Source organism: Aedes albopictus, chromosome 3, assembly GCF_035046485.1.
Source record: "Aedes albopictus strain Foshan chromosome 3, AalbF5, whole genome shotgun sequence".
NCBI lineage: Eukaryota > Metazoa > Arthropoda > Insecta > Diptera > Culicidae > Aedes > Aedes albopictus.
The window spans coordinates 47806656-47824808 of NC_085138.1; the positions used below are offsets into that span (position 1 = coordinate 47806656).

General features: G+C 35.3%; 1 protein-coding gene across 21 annotated transcripts in view; it reads left to right on the forward strand.

The window, feature by feature from the left end:
• LOC109405842 (low-density lipoprotein receptor) overlaps positions 1-8571 on the forward strand; it is a 1187857-nt gene extending 1179286 nt beyond the window's left edge. For 20 of the 21 annotated variants that reach the window (XM_062858855.1, XM_062858856.1, XM_029869744.2 and 17 more), the window contains one exon: positions 3204-8571. In XM_062858855.1, coding sequence (XP_062714839.1) covers positions 3204-3248 — 45 coding nt within the window. In that variant the 3' untranslated portion in view covers positions 3249-8571. The remainder of the gene's footprint in view (positions 1-3203) is intronic. The other variant, XR_009999021.1, reaches the window with a different exon arrangement.
• Positions 8572-18153: the final 9582 nt, after the last annotated feature.

An 18153-nucleotide genomic window follows, 5' to 3' on the forward strand; every position in this document is an offset into this window, starting at 1 on the left:
ATTTTGGAAGTTTCTTTGGATTATTTAAAAAAATTGTTCATTCATGTTTACTTTGAGAAATTTCTCCAGTGACATCCCTTGATTTTTTTTTATTTGAGATTCTACCAGGAATTCCTCTAGAAGATACTCAAGAGTTTCTTCTAGTAATTCATAGAGAATTTCTTCGAGGAGTTCAGGACGAATTTCGCGCCAACCCTTCTATGGGGTTGGCAGCACCCTCTCAGAAACGAACGAAATTTTGTGGGCATAAACAATAGGTCTTTCTAAGCAACTTTGCATATTTTGTTTTTCAAAATTTTTCAAGAGTAACATTTGAAGAGGGCCTAATTTTTTTCTTAGATTTTTTTCAAATCGATGTAACTCAAAAATGACAAGACCTACTAAAAAGTATTGTATGGCGGACTATCGTAAAATTCCATGAAGTTTTTTAGAAAAATATCCAAAACATACAAAATTAATTCCTACACTGAAAAATTAAAGTTTTAAAAATTTAAATCGATATTACAAAAAATCCTATGTTTTTAAATCGATGATTTTTTTTTCTGGAGAAAGGTATTTCAATTACCTACATTTTCTCCAAACAATGTTGCTGTGACATATTTAAGGGAAAAAAGTTTTTCTAACAAAAACTTTTTTCATGTCTACATTGAGTGAATATTTTTCATCGTGTTTCGTGCCAACATGGCCATATATAGGTTCAGTAGCTTCTCATTTACCCAATGAAACTTTATGGATGTTTAAAAATTTGTTTAAGAATAAATTTTGCATAATCTAACATTTATCTACACCAATATTTGAAAAGGGCGTATTAGGGTGGCCCACACTTATATGAAAAACATAAAATTCGAAAAATGGCAAGTCTTACCTCCTGTATCGATTGTTTTGGACTCCCAGGAGCTACGTTCAGCATTTGAGCGAAATCGAGTTAGTCTAGGGGTGATACACAAATTATGTCACGCAAATTTCGTCCTTTTTGGATTTTATGTTTTTCATATAAGTGTGGGCCACCCCAATACGCCCTTTTTAAATGTTAGTCAAGATAAATATTAGATTATGCAAAGTTGCTTCTTAAACATTTTTTAAACATCCATAAAGTTTCATTGGGTGATGAGAAGCTACTGAACCTATATATAGCCATGTTGGCACGAAACATGATGAAAAATATTCACTCAATGTAGACATGAAAAAAGTTTTTGTTAGAAAAACTTTTTTCCCTTAAATATGTCACAGCAACATTGTTTGGAGAAAATGTAGGTAGTTGAAATACCTTTCTCCAGAAAAAAATCATCGATTTAAAAACATAGGGTTTTTTGTAATATCGATTCAAATTTTTAAAACCTTTATTTTTCAGTGTAGGAATTAATTTTGTATTTTTTGGATATTTTTATAAAAAACTTCATGGAATTTTACGATAGTCCGCCATACAACACTTTTTTGAAGGTCTTGCCATTTTTGAGTTACATCGATTTGAAAAAAATCTAAGAAAAAAAATTAGGCCCTCTTCAAATGTTACTCTTGAAAAATTTCGAAAAACAAAATATGCAAAGTTGCTTAGAAAGCCCTATTGTTTATGCCCACAAAGTTTCGTTCGATTCTGAGAGGGTGCTGCCAACCGTTGGTCGAGTTGGCGCGAAATTCGTCTCCTTCAAAAAAATGTTTCTGGAATAATTTTTTCACAATCTTGCAGGAATTCCTCCACAGATTCTCCTAAGGCTGAAATTCCTCCAGAGACTGGAATTCATCAAAAGTTTTTTGCTGGAAATACACCAGAGGTTTCTCCAAATAGTTTTACAAGTATTGCTACTGATTTTTTTATAAAATTATTCAGAAATTACACCAGAGTTTTTTTTTTCTTAGGGCTTAGAAATGTCCCCACAAATTTCATTAGAGATTCTTTTAAAAATTCCATCAGGAGTTTCTTCAAGATTGTTTCAGGTGTTTTTTTAAGTATTCCCCACGGAATATTTCCATGTTAGTTTTTTGAGAATTTCACAAAAATAAAATCTCAAGAAAGGCTTCCAGTAATTTCTTCAGGAGTATCTCCAAAAGTTCAGGCATTTCAGCAAGGATTCTTGCAGAAATTTCTCCATTGATGTCTTCAGTAATTCCTCACGGGATTGTTTCAAAAATTCCTCCAGAGATACAGATACAGGAATCCCTACTGGCATGTAATTCCTCTAGCGATTCATGCAGGAATCCTTTCAGACTTCTTAATTGTAGTCCTTCCAATGTTTTGTAGCTGCAGAGATTCCTGCAGGATTTTTTTTATTCTTTTAAGAATACCTCCAAAAGTTCTATTCCTTCAGGGTTTCCTAAAGAAAATCCTCCACAGATTGCTTCAAAAATGTGTTCAGGGATTCCTTCAAGAATTCCCCAAGGAATTCTTCTGAAATTTCTGCAAAATTAATTTCCGAAATTCCAGCAATTCTGATAATTTGTGATATTTGCGTAGGAATCACTCCAGAAGGTTCTCAAAAATAAATTTCTTGATTTTTTTTCTGAGGTATCTGCAGAGGTTCCTCTGGAAACACTAATGATTCCTTCAGAAATTTCTGAAATGTTTCTTCCTCGTATCCTTTGGTACTCGTAATGTGTGTCGTGTCCGTTGTCAAGCGTTAAGTTTCGTTCAGTATGTACAGCCTCTGGCTGAAGACGGTGTCCGTGTCTTTTTTTTAACTCAGAGTTGGCCTCAAATCCTTCCTAACCAAGGTGATACATATTGGCGATTTAGCCAACAAAAACCTTCCATGACGAAGAGAAAAAAACTGCCGAAATACCAAAAGTCCCTATTTGATCATATTTTTTATAAAACCTTTAAGCTGTTTGTATGATGAGCGTTCTTGGTGTGTAAATAAAAATTTGTAGGATTCAATTCTTACTATATCTAAAATGGATACTGCAAGGTAATGAAATCAAGATTTCGTGCATTTTAGACCTGTCCAATATGTACTTCTTGCTACAAAATTTTACTTTAACTGCATGAATTGTCAGTTGTATATTCAATTTAATATTCTTGTTGCATGTAAACATCAAAAATTAATAATCTTAAGTTTTCAATTCATTTGCAGCATTTTTTCTTTTTTAAATTAATGTTCGTGGATCGAATCTAGCTGTATTTTATTAAGTCATAAGCATGGAAGAAAGTTCTTATGATCAACGTTTTGAACATCCTTTACTCAAAGTATTGATTTTTCTCCTTCCAGGCCCAAGAACCGCTGAACAGACCCTCCACCAACGATTTCGTCTAGCTGTCTGCTAACACGCGCGCAGCATAATGCTGCTGCGTGCACACCAAACTCCTCAATCGATTCGAACTGAACAACCGCCCAACCCAAGAACGATAAAAAGACAACCACCACCCTTCCGAATAGATCAACCATCAACACATCGCGGAGACCGAAATCGTGCGCAGCAGCACCACAATATCGCCCGATGGCACGCACACATGCGTGAAGATAAATGCCGTCGAATGTTGTAGTGGTGCGCGCGTGAGTACTGTGAGCGCGGAAACCTAGAACCATCCTTAAGTTACTTAAACTTAAACAGAGAGAGAGAGCGAGAAAGCGAAAAGAGAAGAGTGCGTGCGGGAGAATTCAAGTGACAGCTAGACACACAAACACTCACACACACCCATATACATGCATCCGCGTAATAGGAACAATTTCTTGTGTTTTCTGTTTTCGATAGTGCAGCTCCAATATGTTTTCTATTTAACACACAGTTATACAGTTTAGTTTAGCTTGCAATTGCAAAATTTATTACTTCAACTAGGGGTAAGTTCAAGTCCAAGTATGGTAAGAGTAGCTCAAATTGTATAGGAAAAACGGCAAGAATTCAGACGTTCAGTAGCGTCTATTGCTTTAAGTTTATTTTTCCTTTTTTTATTAAGATAATAATACCTTAATGGTGGAAAAGTTTACGGTCAAACCGAACCCTATTGTGTAACGCAGCTTGTCTTTTTGTTGACTTTTCTTACTGGAAACGGATGTATGCTAACTTTTTACGTGTGTTTATCGATATCAATTATTAGAACAAGTCGTCCATCTTTGTTGCTCCGTTAAATTATTCTAAAAAAGTATAAAAAAAGAAAAAGTGAAACTGTGCAAATCTATTCGGCCTTAGTCGCATAGTAGGCTATGAGGGAACGTAAAATTTGTATTGTAAAAAAAAACAGAAAATCAATCGCTAGAAAAAATAATAAAGTGTTTATCTAGACTAAAACAAACCTAACCTTACGACAGCTAACAAAATGGTGTAGATATTTTTTTTTTCGTTGAGAGAAATTTTAAATGAAAACAAAACGGGAAGAGTGTGTTGGAGAATGTCAAAACAAAAAAAAACTATTCCAGCGAACAGTAGTGGACAGGAAATGTGTAATTTTAGTAGATAACTAGGAAATCCCTTTCTTCCTTAACATGAGATACTCCTAGCAAGCAGCAACGTCTTTCTGACACTATTGGTAGCACCCTTTCAGGCTGGTTTAGGTACAGCAACTTGATTTCGCCAACTGCGATGAAAATTAGCAGCCCATTGACTGTTCATGCTGTGACGGCACCTTTTATTTTTTTTACCAAAAAAAAAAATAATTGAGTCATCTGTTGTGATAGATCATGGTCGATTCTGCCCTCTTTTTGAGTTTTTTAAGACAACACATCTATTGTTTGCACTATAAATTTTCATAAAATTTTTTGAAAACTTTTTCATATTTTTGTTTACAAACATTGTGCGAACTGAACATCTTTTAAAATGAACATTTCTACAAGAATTTATAAGAAGATTCATTCAAAAAGGTGTTCAACAGCAATAGAGAAAAATAGAAGATTTTACAAAAAAAAAAGATAAAAAAAGATGTTTAATCCAACGAGACAGGTCTATTGCTCAGAAAAAAAAAACATAATTTTGTATGATTCGTGATAACGGCGTAAAAGTCATCACTTGCCAGGTGTGGAGCTTGCTGTATTTGAGCGTATGTACTAGTGAATGCAAACGGTTTGATTCTTTTCGGCAATTCCTAGAGAGATTTGGTCCATTTTACCCCGATTTCTCTCATATATTTGAATATTTTACATGTTCGTCTGCTCGGAGTTAAACTCAGTTGGAAAATTATGATAAATTTCAGGTAAAATTGTTTGAAGGATCAAAAAAAAGATTTTAGAAAACCACGCGGCCCTCTGAACTGAAGCTTTGCTTATTTTACCCCGAGTTTCCCTATCTCGAAATCTTTCAGTGATAATGTCAGAAACAATGTCGATAAAACAGAATAAACAACATCAGGATTAACTTGAAAGATCTTAAATCTCGGCACTGTGTACTAGGGCAAACAACTTTTATTCGATTCTTTCTCATTTTCTTTTTCTTAATCGTTTCTACTTTATCGACCTAGTGATACTCCAAGCAGCCATATGCGTTAACTATTCAAACCAAGACTCACATCTTGCAAATCGGAGCAAAATGCACAATATCTCTGATCAAATAGTAGTGCGGTGTCTCACAAAGCTGCCATTCGATCCTCTGAATCATTTGAATTGAAGACCATCCTACTTCATCGATCACGTAACACTCCAAGCGGAATCGTGGAAAAAATACATTCAGAAAATGTCGAAATTTGGCATTGCATTATACCAAACCGTTTCCATAAGAATATCTGGACAGTTATACTTTGGGCTGGTTCTGCTTTATCGACACTCAGATTACACTCCGGGCAGCTTCACGCACATTTAGTAGAATAAGCTTACGTAAAAAATTCAAAGCATCGAATGAAAAATACACTTTCATTCAAATCTTTTTCGTTCCTTTTTTGTTGCAAGATTTGTTCTACTTTATCGACCATAATCCGCATTGAAAAGCAATACATAAAAATATGCAAAGAAATAGGGAAATCAGAGCAAAATGCACGATATTACAGATCAAAGAGTCATGTTGTATCTCACAGTGCTGTTATTTGATCACCTGTTCCATTTTAATTTAAAACATTCTACTTAATCGATCACGTTACACTTCAAGCAGAATTATAGGAAAATGGCAGATAGTGTGAAAAAATGGACATTGTACACTGCAGTTTCCATTAATTTACTGCTTTGCTTTGTAATGGTTCTACTTTATCGATCACGTTACACTCTTAGCAGCTACACTTAAAAATCGATGGCGTAATCAGCTCAGATTTGCGTTCAACAAATACGGATAATCGACAGAAACTGCCATAGATTTTTTTCAAATGATTTTTTTACTCATTTTACCCCAATTTCTTTTTTTCACATTTGAATCTTTCTAATGCCCGTCTGCTCGATGCGAATCCTAACTAAAATATTGTAGGCACCATCATTTTTGAAAAATATGTTCGGAAGATCTTATAAAATTGGTTTGGGTAACCGGAGTTTTGCTCATTTTACCCCATTTTTCTCGAATATTGGAGCACGTAGTTTCCTGCTCGACGTCAAAAGAAGTCGATAAAGTAGTAAGGTAAAAAAACATTAAATTGAGACAGAACAGAATACTTCAGGTTGATTATTTCTACATTTTTACAAAATCTCTACTACTTTACCGACTACGTTAGATTCCAAGCAGAAATATATTCAAAACATAAGAAAAATCAAGAAAAAATGGGCAATATTTCAGTATAGAGAGCCTTGCAGAGCACTAAACCATGTACGTTCTATTATCTATAAAATTATGCTTTGGAATGATTCTGCTTTATCGGCCATGTTTCACTCTGAGCTAATATACGTACGTACATTCAAAGAAACCCTAGAGAACTAGGTGTCAAACAGGCAATATCTCAGCTTTAAGAGCTGTGTGATGCTCTAAACAGCATGCATAAAATTATTAAAAAGATTCTCAAAAACCCTACTTTATCGACTACGTTTTATTCATAGTAGGGCTACATGAAAAATAATTAGAAATGTGGGAGAAATCGGGTAAAAATTGACAATTTGAACATTTTGACATAACTGTAAGCCAATTCGCATAATTAGTTATGTTACCGATGCGCCGTTATCACAAATCATGCGAGAAATGGTCTGCTAGACCATGTTCTTGCTCCCTAAGACTCAGATTCAATCCATTTCCCAAATTCTCAAAAAGGTAGAAAAAAGTTAATACTTAGCAGCTTTTCCAGCAGTTTTCACTCAATTTTCGAAAAAGAATAAACATAAATATAGAAAACAGAAATAGCCATTTCACATTTACAAAATCCATTGCTCAGAGAGATGAAAATATTTTGCTCAAAACGTAACCAGAAAAACAAAACCGTTTTTGTTGGTATATAAGAGAAGCTAGAGAACTCGTTCCCCGCAGCCGTTTACTGCATTCTAGGAAAATATTGACTATGATTATCCGAAATCCTTCCAGCAAAAAAGCAAATCCTTGCCAAACGAGATTTAATTGATGTTGAACCTATACCATTACGTTTTTTCGCGTTGATCCGTCTCTTAGCAACCAGATCGAGCGAAGCGAGAGAGAGAGAAAACCTAATGTAAACAAACGAATTTCTTTCCTTCCAGAACAAAAAAAAATACACACTCACACAACAAAAAAAACTAAATCCTAAAAACAAAACTAATTAGAACTTTTTAGAGCTATTTTTAAAACGAAGAATGCAAGGGCAACAAACAAAAAAAAAACACTAAAAAAATGGAACACTCCTGCCAAATTGAGAAAAGAATTAAGGAAAAAACAAACGCGGCAGCCGAGAGAACGAACGCCAAAAATCGCCAAAATCGTTCAGGAGAAGTAGGCGCTGGAAAACTATGCGAGCAGCAAACGGAGCGACTTTTTCCCAGCAGAGAGAGAGAGAGAGAGAGAGAGAGAGAGAGAGAGAGAGAGAGAGAGAGAGAGAGAGAGAGAGAGAGAGAGAGAGAGAGTATCCCATTTAACGATTAAATTAACTATTGAAATTACAAACAAAATAAAATAGAAAACAGCAAAAAAAAACAAAAAACGAGATTTATGACTTTCACTACCGTAAGCTCATCTAGATTGTATCAGATTATCGAACTCACATAAACTAACAAAACAAAAAATCATCACACAAAATCAACAACAACAACAAACCACCACAAACAAAAATCGAAACATTTTGCTAACTGTGTACATAAAACAAGTTGATTCATCTGAATAAGAGAGTGGCGGAGAGAGGCGAGTGAAAAACAAAAAAAAAAAACAGAGAAACATCCTAACTAACTTAACTGAACTCTCGAGGTGAACAGAGAGATAAACAATTAGAGTTTAGCTAAATTCAAAACTTTACGAATACGAGGTTCCACAGAAGGAGGCACAATTACATACAGATCCCCCGTTAAAAATGGCCGTCAAATTCAAAATCGCGGTATATTTTGAGGGAGGGACTGCAATCACTCGCAATGTTTATTATCTTTTTGTACATACTGGAAACGATAATGAAGTAAGCGGGGGCCCTACGTCAACAAGAACATGATTGCGAAGAATTAAAAAAAAAAAGATGGGAAAGTAATACAACACAACACACATTTAGTTTAAAGCATACACATTGTAACAGCATCAAGTGGAAACCAAGGTAAAGAAGTAAAATAAAAACAGAATGAGTAATATAATGTACTAAGATGAGAGTCTGGTCTAAATTTCAATATAATATCCGAAATCCTGATTAGGATACTATTCAATAATCAACCATATGTTCAGATCTTTTCAATGGGTGTGCATCAGAACAATATTTAAGGTATGTACACTATCAGTAATCTGACTTTCCCATATTCATTCTATTCGAAAACAAGCAATTACGGCACCGATTGATTCCGTTCTTTTTGTTTTAATGGGTGCCCACTTCTAACAAAAAAATACAAAAATAAGAAACAAAACAAACAGTACTCCAGAGATTACTCAAGAAGTTGCTTCAGGGATTCCTCTATAAAATTCATCGAGAATTTCCTACAGAAAAACCTACTGGAATTTCAACAGGAATTTTTCAGACATTCCTCCAGGATTTCATCCAGGAATTACCCAAGGAGTATTCCTTAAAAATCCTGCCGGGAATTGATCGAGAAATTCTACCAAGAATTCCTCAAAAAATACCTACAGCTAGGGATTCCTTTACAAATTCCCCCAGGAATTCCTCCCGGAATTTATCCAGAAATGGTTCCAGGAATTCCTCCAGGGGTTCCTTCAAGATCTCTTCCAGATGTTTCTCCAGGAATTGCTCCACGGGTTCTTCCGGGAGTTCTGCCAGACATACCTCTAGGAATTCCTCAAAGGATTTCTCAAGCGATTCCTCTAGGCATTCCTCCAGGATCTCATCCTGGAATGTCTCCAGGAACTCTTTCAGGAATTCCTCCCAGAATTCCCCCAGGACTTTCTTCAGCAATATCTCCAGCAATTGTTCGAGAAATTCCTGAAGGAATTCGCTCAGAAATTCCTTCGGAAAATCGTACAGTAATTTTTTAGGAGTTTCGCCAGGAAATCCTCCAGAAAGATTGAGAAATTTTGCCAGGATGTTTTGCTCCGGGGATCCCTCTACAGGGTGCGGCAGGAAAAAATGCGAAAAGTTCAAGGCATTATTACACGCTAAATGTGGGATATATATGACTCTTTTTTCATGACAGTGTATCAGTCAATGTCTATATTCTAGCACTGAAAAATAAAAATGAACATATTTGATGTTTAACATGTGATAATGTAGGCCTACTGAGCGGATATCAATAAACTGCGCGCCCAATGGTCATTAAACAAAATGACTATAACAGTAACAAAATTAGCTCAAATTCGATGAACAACCAGACCACACTGATCCAGAGCCATGTAGTTTCACATACCAGATGAAATAAGTACATATATTTGATGATATTGTAGAGAAAATTAATTTTTTTGTTTTATCAGATGCGAAATTTAGCAACCTGTGTGATTTTCTGCGGTTTGAAAATTCTGGTTGTCTTCATCTTCAGGCGCCGTCCTGTAAAGGTTAGTGACCAAAATGGGAAATTTTTTAATTAACTTTTCAGAAAACTAGCCTATTATAGATCATGGAACGTTGAAACATAGATTGGTTAATGTCAAATGGATGAAAATGAGGTTTGAAGTTGAAAAACACTTTCGCATTTTTTCCTGCCGCATACTGTAGACATTCCTCCAGAGATTCCTAAAACTTATCCAGGGATTTCTCCAAGGATTCCTGCAGAAATTCTGCCAAGAATTCCTTCATGAGTTTCTCTACGAATTTCTCCAGGTAATGCCATATGAATTCAGGAATTCTTCCGAGGATGCCTTAGTAATTCCTTCAGAATTCTCCAAGAATTTCTTCAGAAGTTCCTTCAGAAGTTCCTCGAGGAATTCATCCCAGAGTTCCTTCAGTAACTCCTCCCAGAATTTCTTCAGAGATTGCTCCAGGAATTTCTGCAGAGAATACTCCAGAAAATTCCTTCTGGGATTCTTCCAAGAATTCCTCTAGCAATTTCACCAGGAATTCATCCTTTGTCTCCTCTTCAAATTGTTCAAAGGATTTCGTTAGGAATTTGTAAAGAAGATCCCAAAATTTGCCTAGGCATTCCTCCAAGAATTCATCCAAGGTTTCCTCCAGGTATACTCTCAGAAATTCCTCAGGCATTCCGCCAGGGATTCTCCCGGAATTTCCTTCAGGGATTCCTCCAAGGATTCTTTCAGAGATTTCTCCAAGAATTGCTTCAGGGTTTCCTTCAGAAACCCCCAGGGATGTCCTCAGGAATTCCTCCAAGAAATTCATCAGAAGATTCCTCTAGGAAGCCCGCTAGAAATGCTTTAAGGATTAACTCCAGTAATTCCTCCAGAAATTCCAACAGGAAGTCTTCCAGGGATTAAAAAAAAATCTTCAAGATTTTCTCCTGAGATTTCTCCAGGAATTCAAAAAATGATTTGTTCTGAAATGACCCCAGGGATTCCTCCAGTAATTCCTGCAGAAATTCCTCCAGTAATTTCTTCAGGAATTATTCCAGGGATTAATCCAGAAATTCCTCCTGGGATTATTCAAGAGTTTCTTCAGAAACTGGAATTCTTAATGGGATATTTCAAGGGTTCCTTCCAGTGAAAATTTTAAAGCTGTTACGAGAACATTCAAGTATTCTTTCAAGGATCCTTCCAAGAATACGTCAATTGACATTTCTATAGGATTATGATCTGAGATGAGCATATGCAGTATTTGAGTATAAAACTGTCATTAGGAAAATTCTTGCAAAGGTGTCCTCGGATATCCTGTTAGACATGGAAGACTAAATATGTAGACATTTTAAAAAAAAATCTTTGGACGAGTTTCCATTATGTTCTACTGAAGAAAATGTCGAAGAAAATCATGTAGAAAATTCTGGGCTGGTCCAAAAAAGTGTTCGTAATTCCCAAAAACGTGAAGTACTGGATTTAAATTTATGAGCTGGTTTTTTGTATGATGAGATGATAATTTCTCTTCATTTTTGCAATTCAATGGTGCAAGCAGCGTGGGTATGTATTATGATTTCTTGATCAATTGGAATAGAGTGCAGTAAAGGCAGCTGCAGCAACAAGTGATTGGTTTCAGAAAACCGAGCTGGGTAGTTGTATGGTGCTTGCTTTGCAGCTGTGTATTAGCTTATGGTTTATTTTTGATTAGTTTCCTTTTTATTCAGCGTTCACTGTTTAATATGGACTTCTGCACGAATTGCGGGCCTACTTACTCTCACAGAAAATTAACGTTTGAGCGGAGTGGCACCACAGAGAACAGACGAACATGCTCGAACAAAATTTCCTGAATATCTTGTGTAAAGAAAAAACAAGCTCAGTAGCGACATCGAAGGTGACTTTCCCACCTAAAAACTCGTTTTGACGTCATGATGGCGCTTATACTGAAAACAACTTTATAGTGAAAACTACTGCAATAGGGGTTATAATTGGGTTCTTTAGGGGTATCCGGATTATTTCATAATCGGATTCTCCGCCCAAAAATTAGTCGAAATCCAAAATTTCATAATTTTTGGAGTTCGGGAACTATTTTTAAAATGCATTTAAAGTTTGTATGGGGATATTTTTTTGTTCGGGTCGAACTGTCACTTTATCGATTGAACTGTCATTCTATCCACGAAAATTAAAACTGTTTTGTTGATTTAACCATCAAAACAAAGGTGTTGGAATCCAATAAAATCACGTTATACTCAGAAAAATGAGCTCTTTCGATTAGGCTATAGAAAATAGCAATATTTTATTCACTAGACAACCCAATTAACAGACTCAAACCAACGTTTTTCAACCGAATTGACTTCATGTTTATTATAAAAATCAGTATAGTATTTTGCACTATTACTTTGTGTTGATGCTGAGGTTGATGTCTCTACTATTGTACAGCTGTGTTCATAAAAATAGCAGTGAAAGCCATTTTCCATAAAAATGGCCGATTTTGACATACTGTAACTTCATTCTCATATGAGCGATTGAGCTGAAAATTTGACAGCGAACTAAAAATATGATGAATATTGTTATAGCAAAATTTTAGAATTTTTGTTTTTGAAGCACGTGAAAAAAAGTTAAACACTATGTGAAATTGATCAAATTAATAGCAGTGCTAATACAGTTAGGTTTACGCGGGGGATACGTACCGCGTAAAAAAACTCAGTTCAAAATTCAAAAAACCGCGTAAAAAAGTCTCACCATTTCTCGACGAATCATGCAAAAATAAGACGATGATTTTTTTTTTTTTTTTTTGCATGGAGTTTTCATTTATGCTACCGCGTAAATGAAAACCGCGTAAAAAAAAACCTGACTGTAAACTGAAATGTAGCTTTACCTTGGAGAAGCAAGAAATATTTTCGCTCGCTATTCGATCAGTTTCCGCCTTGGTTACAAGTTAATGTTTAGGGTTAAAAACTTAAAAAATGCTTGCTAAAAAAACAAATTCAAAACAAACACTGCTATTAATTTGATCAATTTCACATAGTGTTGAACTTTTTTGCACGTGCTTTAAAAATTCTCAGATTTTGCTGTAACATCATTCACCATATTTGTAGTTCGCTGTCAAATTTCCAGTTCAATCGTTCATATGAGAATAAAGTTACAGTATGTCAAAGATGGCCATTTTGTATGGAAAACGGCTTTCACTGCTATTTTTATGAACACAGCTGTATATACCAACTATTCGTCAGTCAAACATACAACAGAAGGTAGTTACTTTGACTGTTTCAGATTTACTGCAGCGTGCTAGTATTTTCGTACATCGTAGTTTTAAATCAAGTTATTTATTTGAAATCATTTTATTTTATCTATATAAATAAAAATGGAATGGTGTTTGTATGTCACGGGAACGGGTCAACAGATCGACATAATTCTTTCACTGTTGCATTCCGCCAGGCCTCCGACGTGTTCGTACGAAAAAAATAATTAGAAAAAGTGACCGGGAAGGCAAGAAAAACGGAAAAATCTGAAATTCCATTTTGAGGGGCATTTCTTCATGGATCCGGATGTCAAAAAACAGAGTAGGTAGGCAGGACGACGTTTGGCGGGACTGCTAGTTTATAAATATAATCACATAAACATTCATATGATATAGAAAATTGTCTTATAATCGTCTTGTCTTTTTTTTTCTGTTCGGATGAGCCACTGCGACCAGTATTTAGATCTTTTGTGGCATTACCCGTATCCTTAGTATTTAGTGCATGTCGGACTACTCCATTGTCATTGAGAGGCAATGAAGCATCGATTTCTGTACAGTTCCTGTTTTGTTATCCCAGATGTGCAAGAAATCGATTGAAAAGGTCCCGTTATCATTGAGATTTAAATCCCAGTGAAAGAGCGCCCCTAATCAAACACAATCTATTTGAATTCTGGGAAAAACAAAACGGTGATACTGATATTTATCCATGCATCAGAACTCTAGCCCCATCCATGTCTTGCATCTAGTTTAGTCCCAGGACAGCAAAGAAAAACCCGGGACTTTAGGCTAGTTGCAAAACTCTGTCAAATTAGAGAATGTGTTCTACAATAAGAATGCACGTGAGTCCTTGAATTACCAGAACTTAACAGTCCTTGATAGGTTAGTACGCAGTTCGATACGTAAAGCGTTTGTTTTCCTAACATCAAGTGTAGTCTCGGGTGGGCAAAGTCCGATTCTTTAACTATCAGCAAGGCAGAATAAATGCAATTTTAGAAACTGTCACCAGTAACAAGGACCTTGTACCATGAATCCTTATTACTAAAACACATTACCCCAACTTGACAAACCGGATGTCACTAGGGTTCGGTTTGGTAGATCTTGATCCGTAACGCAACACATAAAGGCGATCTACCTACGTTACAGGCTCCGTTAAAGATCGAGCATATTTTAAACCGAGGCCTACTATGGTAAAGTGTCGTAAATAAATAATAATAATAATAATAATATTTTAAACCCCCTCAACCATTCATCCATCAGCACGGGTCGCCTGACGCCTTGGATTGGGGTTCCCTGTTTAGTGGTCTTTTACCCCCGGAACAGGTGGTCCGTAGTGTTATTCTTAGCCAGTTGAGACAACCGCTACCGACACTACACAGCTATCTAGGCTGATCGGGAGAAGAAGGTAACATTGATGGTTAACTTCTAAACGAGCCCGTGCAGCCACCTCGTCTTGTCTAATACGTAGATAAAAATATTTAACCCGAGAGCGGTCGCGTCGTGTACTGAGTACACGAAAAATGAAAAATGCACGCTCGTGATACACAGCGTGAACGTAGTGCCATTGAAGGTAGTCGAAGACGCGACTGCTCGAGGCTTAAACACTGGAACGATTGATCGATACCGGCATCTTCTTAACGCCTGATGGCAGTTTGCATAAACAACCGAGTTTCGAGCCAGTTTGCAGCAGCCTCCCGGATTTCTCCTCAAGGTTATACACCGTATAACTCTTCCGCATCAGACTGCTGGGAATATTTAAAAGTTGGTGTTTCAGCCAGGCCCGTGCACAGAAGTGACGCCAAGGGAGGGGTTTTTCCCAATATGGAACTGAAATCAACTTGTTTCATTGATTAATGTTAACATACCATGGGATCCTCATGATCAGCCCGGAAAATCAATTTAAGGCGAAACTGGAAGCATTTCCTCATTTTTTTTGGTTTTTTATTTGTTTTAAGCGAAGCAATATTTTCAAAATCGGGTTTCGTGCACATATACTCTACAAACATCATCAAGGATCAAGGTATCTTCTAAATTTTTTTGAGGTGGAAAATGTTTTCCATTTTTGCAGAAACCATTTTTTCATAAAATTTTGTTCAAAAATGGTTTCTGCAAAAACGAAAAAAAAATTTCCGCCACAAAAAAATTCAGAAGATAGGGAATCGCGCCACTTGGGCGGTGGCTTCTATATTCGTCTGTTTTCCACTATAACTCAGTCAAATTTGAACCAATTGACACAACTTTTGGAATGTGGTGAGATAGGTATAGTATCTACCCGTGTACAGCATTTCAAGTCAATTGGTTCAAAATTGACTGAGTTATAGTGGGAAACAGACGAATATAGAAGCCACCGCCCAAGTAGCGCGATACCCTACTTTGATCCATACTCCATACATGTGCACGAAAACCGATTTTGAAAATATTGCTTCGTTATTTAATAAAAAATCAAAAACAAAAAGTGAGGAAATGCTTCCAGTTTCGCCGTAATTAGAAAAATAATCACTGAGGCCGTCATAAATAGCTCGGGAGTTTTCCGCATCAGCATCTAGAGCGGCACAGCAGAAAGCAAATAATATAAAAATAATAGTTATGTCGTGAAACACTGTCTTACCTTCAATGAATTTTTGAGTTTACTGGTAAATGCCGGAAATGTGTATCGATTTTACTATATTTTAAACAATTGATTTTTATGGAAAATATGCAAAAAGGTGTATTATTTCTTTTTAAAGAACTTACTGAATTTGGATGTCAACAAATACCTAATTATATTACATTAAAACAAAATAACTTCGGTTGAATTTTGTTGGGAGAATATATTCAACGCTACCACTGCACAGTGGTACCGCCATAGGCCAAAAATCGAAAAATTGATTGTCTAATTTATGAGTTTGTATAATTTTTATAAATCAATAATGTTCCCAAGATTGCAGAAAATCCATTTTTATGTAGGTTTCTGTTGCATATTTTGCATGAGAGCGTGGGTACTGTTATGCAATTTTACATTCTTTAAATTTGTCGAAAAATCACATGACTTTTGAGTTGTACTAGTTGTACTCCGCGTCTTCGTATAACAAAAGCAAGTAGATTTTCAATTGGTTTTCAACGCAGAGAATCAGAATAGATGTTTATCTTCCAATTCAAAGCGCATAAAACCGGATCTGGATGTTTTTGGACCAATGGGGATGTGAGTAATAGGCACATAATTTTGCCAATAGAATATATACATAATAAAAATTCATGTAACATTTCAAACATGTTCTTAACCACATTTAATCAACCGTCCGCCAGCAAATGATCAGATTTGAGTAGGAGAATCAATCTGTGAAGGCTGGAGCTGCAAATATCTGCATACAAGCTTGCAGGATGTTTTGGAAGTTACCCGTTATTTTTATAAAAAAATTGTATTAAAATAACTACAAAATTATATATATACTAGTTTTTCTGTAATTGTCTGAAATGCGTACCAAAATGACTGAAATTTTTACAGGAGATATTTCAAAGCTTTTTACAATAATTGAGGGATATTTTATTTGAAAACAATATTTGAAAATGTTTTTTTTTAATTATGAAAAAAATACACTTCTGGAGGTATTGAGGTATTCATATCTCAATAGTTGCATAACAACCATTCTTATTTGGCTTCGTCAAAACTTACCTCTGTAATTGTCGAATTTGATAAGAAGTTTTGCATTTGCTGCCAACATTTAAAAAAATTCCTCAAAATCCATTCAGTACCTAATACTGTAGTGCTGGAAGAAGAAGGAGTTAATACACTCTTTTAGTAATATTTACTAAAAGAGCGTATTTACTCCTCATATTCCCTTCCCAAATCGGAATATTTGATAAATTCATTAACGTTAAATCTTAGTGTACAAATTGATTTCTTTTAAAATAGCAGGCGCTGATTAAATTGCAATGACGAGGGGTATTTGTATATATTTCTTTTATTGGGTTAGAGCAATACATGATTAAAATTCCATATTATAAATATTACTGGATAGCAGTTGCAATGCAATTATAATAAGAAACAAATACGACTGGACAGATACTTGAATCTTTTTTATTGTGCAAAACGCAGGCCCATGAATTATATGACATATAACTGTGTAAAGCAATATTTGTATGGTTGAAAAATTTCCTTTTACGTACGTTTTGTGAATTAATCCTGAATATTTGTTTGAAATAATTTCAGAAGTAATTGATTCTGTAATTGCACTATTGTTACTATTGTTTCAGGATTATCTCTTTTGGGCATTAGGTACTGTAGTTATACATACTAATTCGATATGTGATGATTTTTTCTGTGTTTCGACAATGCAAACTACCTTATTTCTGAAAAAAAAATATTCAGTTTCATATATTTATTTTATTGCAGTAGAACCTACTAATAAAATCACAATTATAATGCCAATACTGATTCTATACACAAGAATCTATTATGATACTGTCGTGCTATACATGTTTTAACGTGCAATACTTAGCAGAAATTCCTCAGAATTCGACCCACTCTTCATAATAATTAAAAGTATTTGATTACTAATTTCTGTGCAAAATAAAGTTTTTTTTATTGATATTTTCATTTATCATAAATAAAAATGTTCAAAGTTCATATTTTTCAAGTGATGATCATGAACATGAACTGGAATATCCTTTTTTTAGTCATAAAATGCTATTTCTGGTCACTTATAATGATTCTGCCCTTCAAAAAACGAAGAAAATGATTTATGACCGCCTCCCTGAACAAATGGAACCACTGTGCACTGGCATGGTAAAATCGAGAGTGTTAAATCGCTGAATTATGACTGTTTTGTAATTTTGACGACGATGATAATAGTTTATGACTATCAAATGGTCGGCGTTAAGTCAGACTGGATCATCTGTTTTTCAAAGATTTTGGCGACATGTCCTGCAAGCACTTGGGATATCAAATCGAGCGCATTATTTTATGAAAAATTGTAGTTCTTTTATATAATGGCCCATCTGCATCAAATGCTCACAAAAAGTACACGAAAATCCAACGATATCCAGAACCCACAAACATGTTTAGC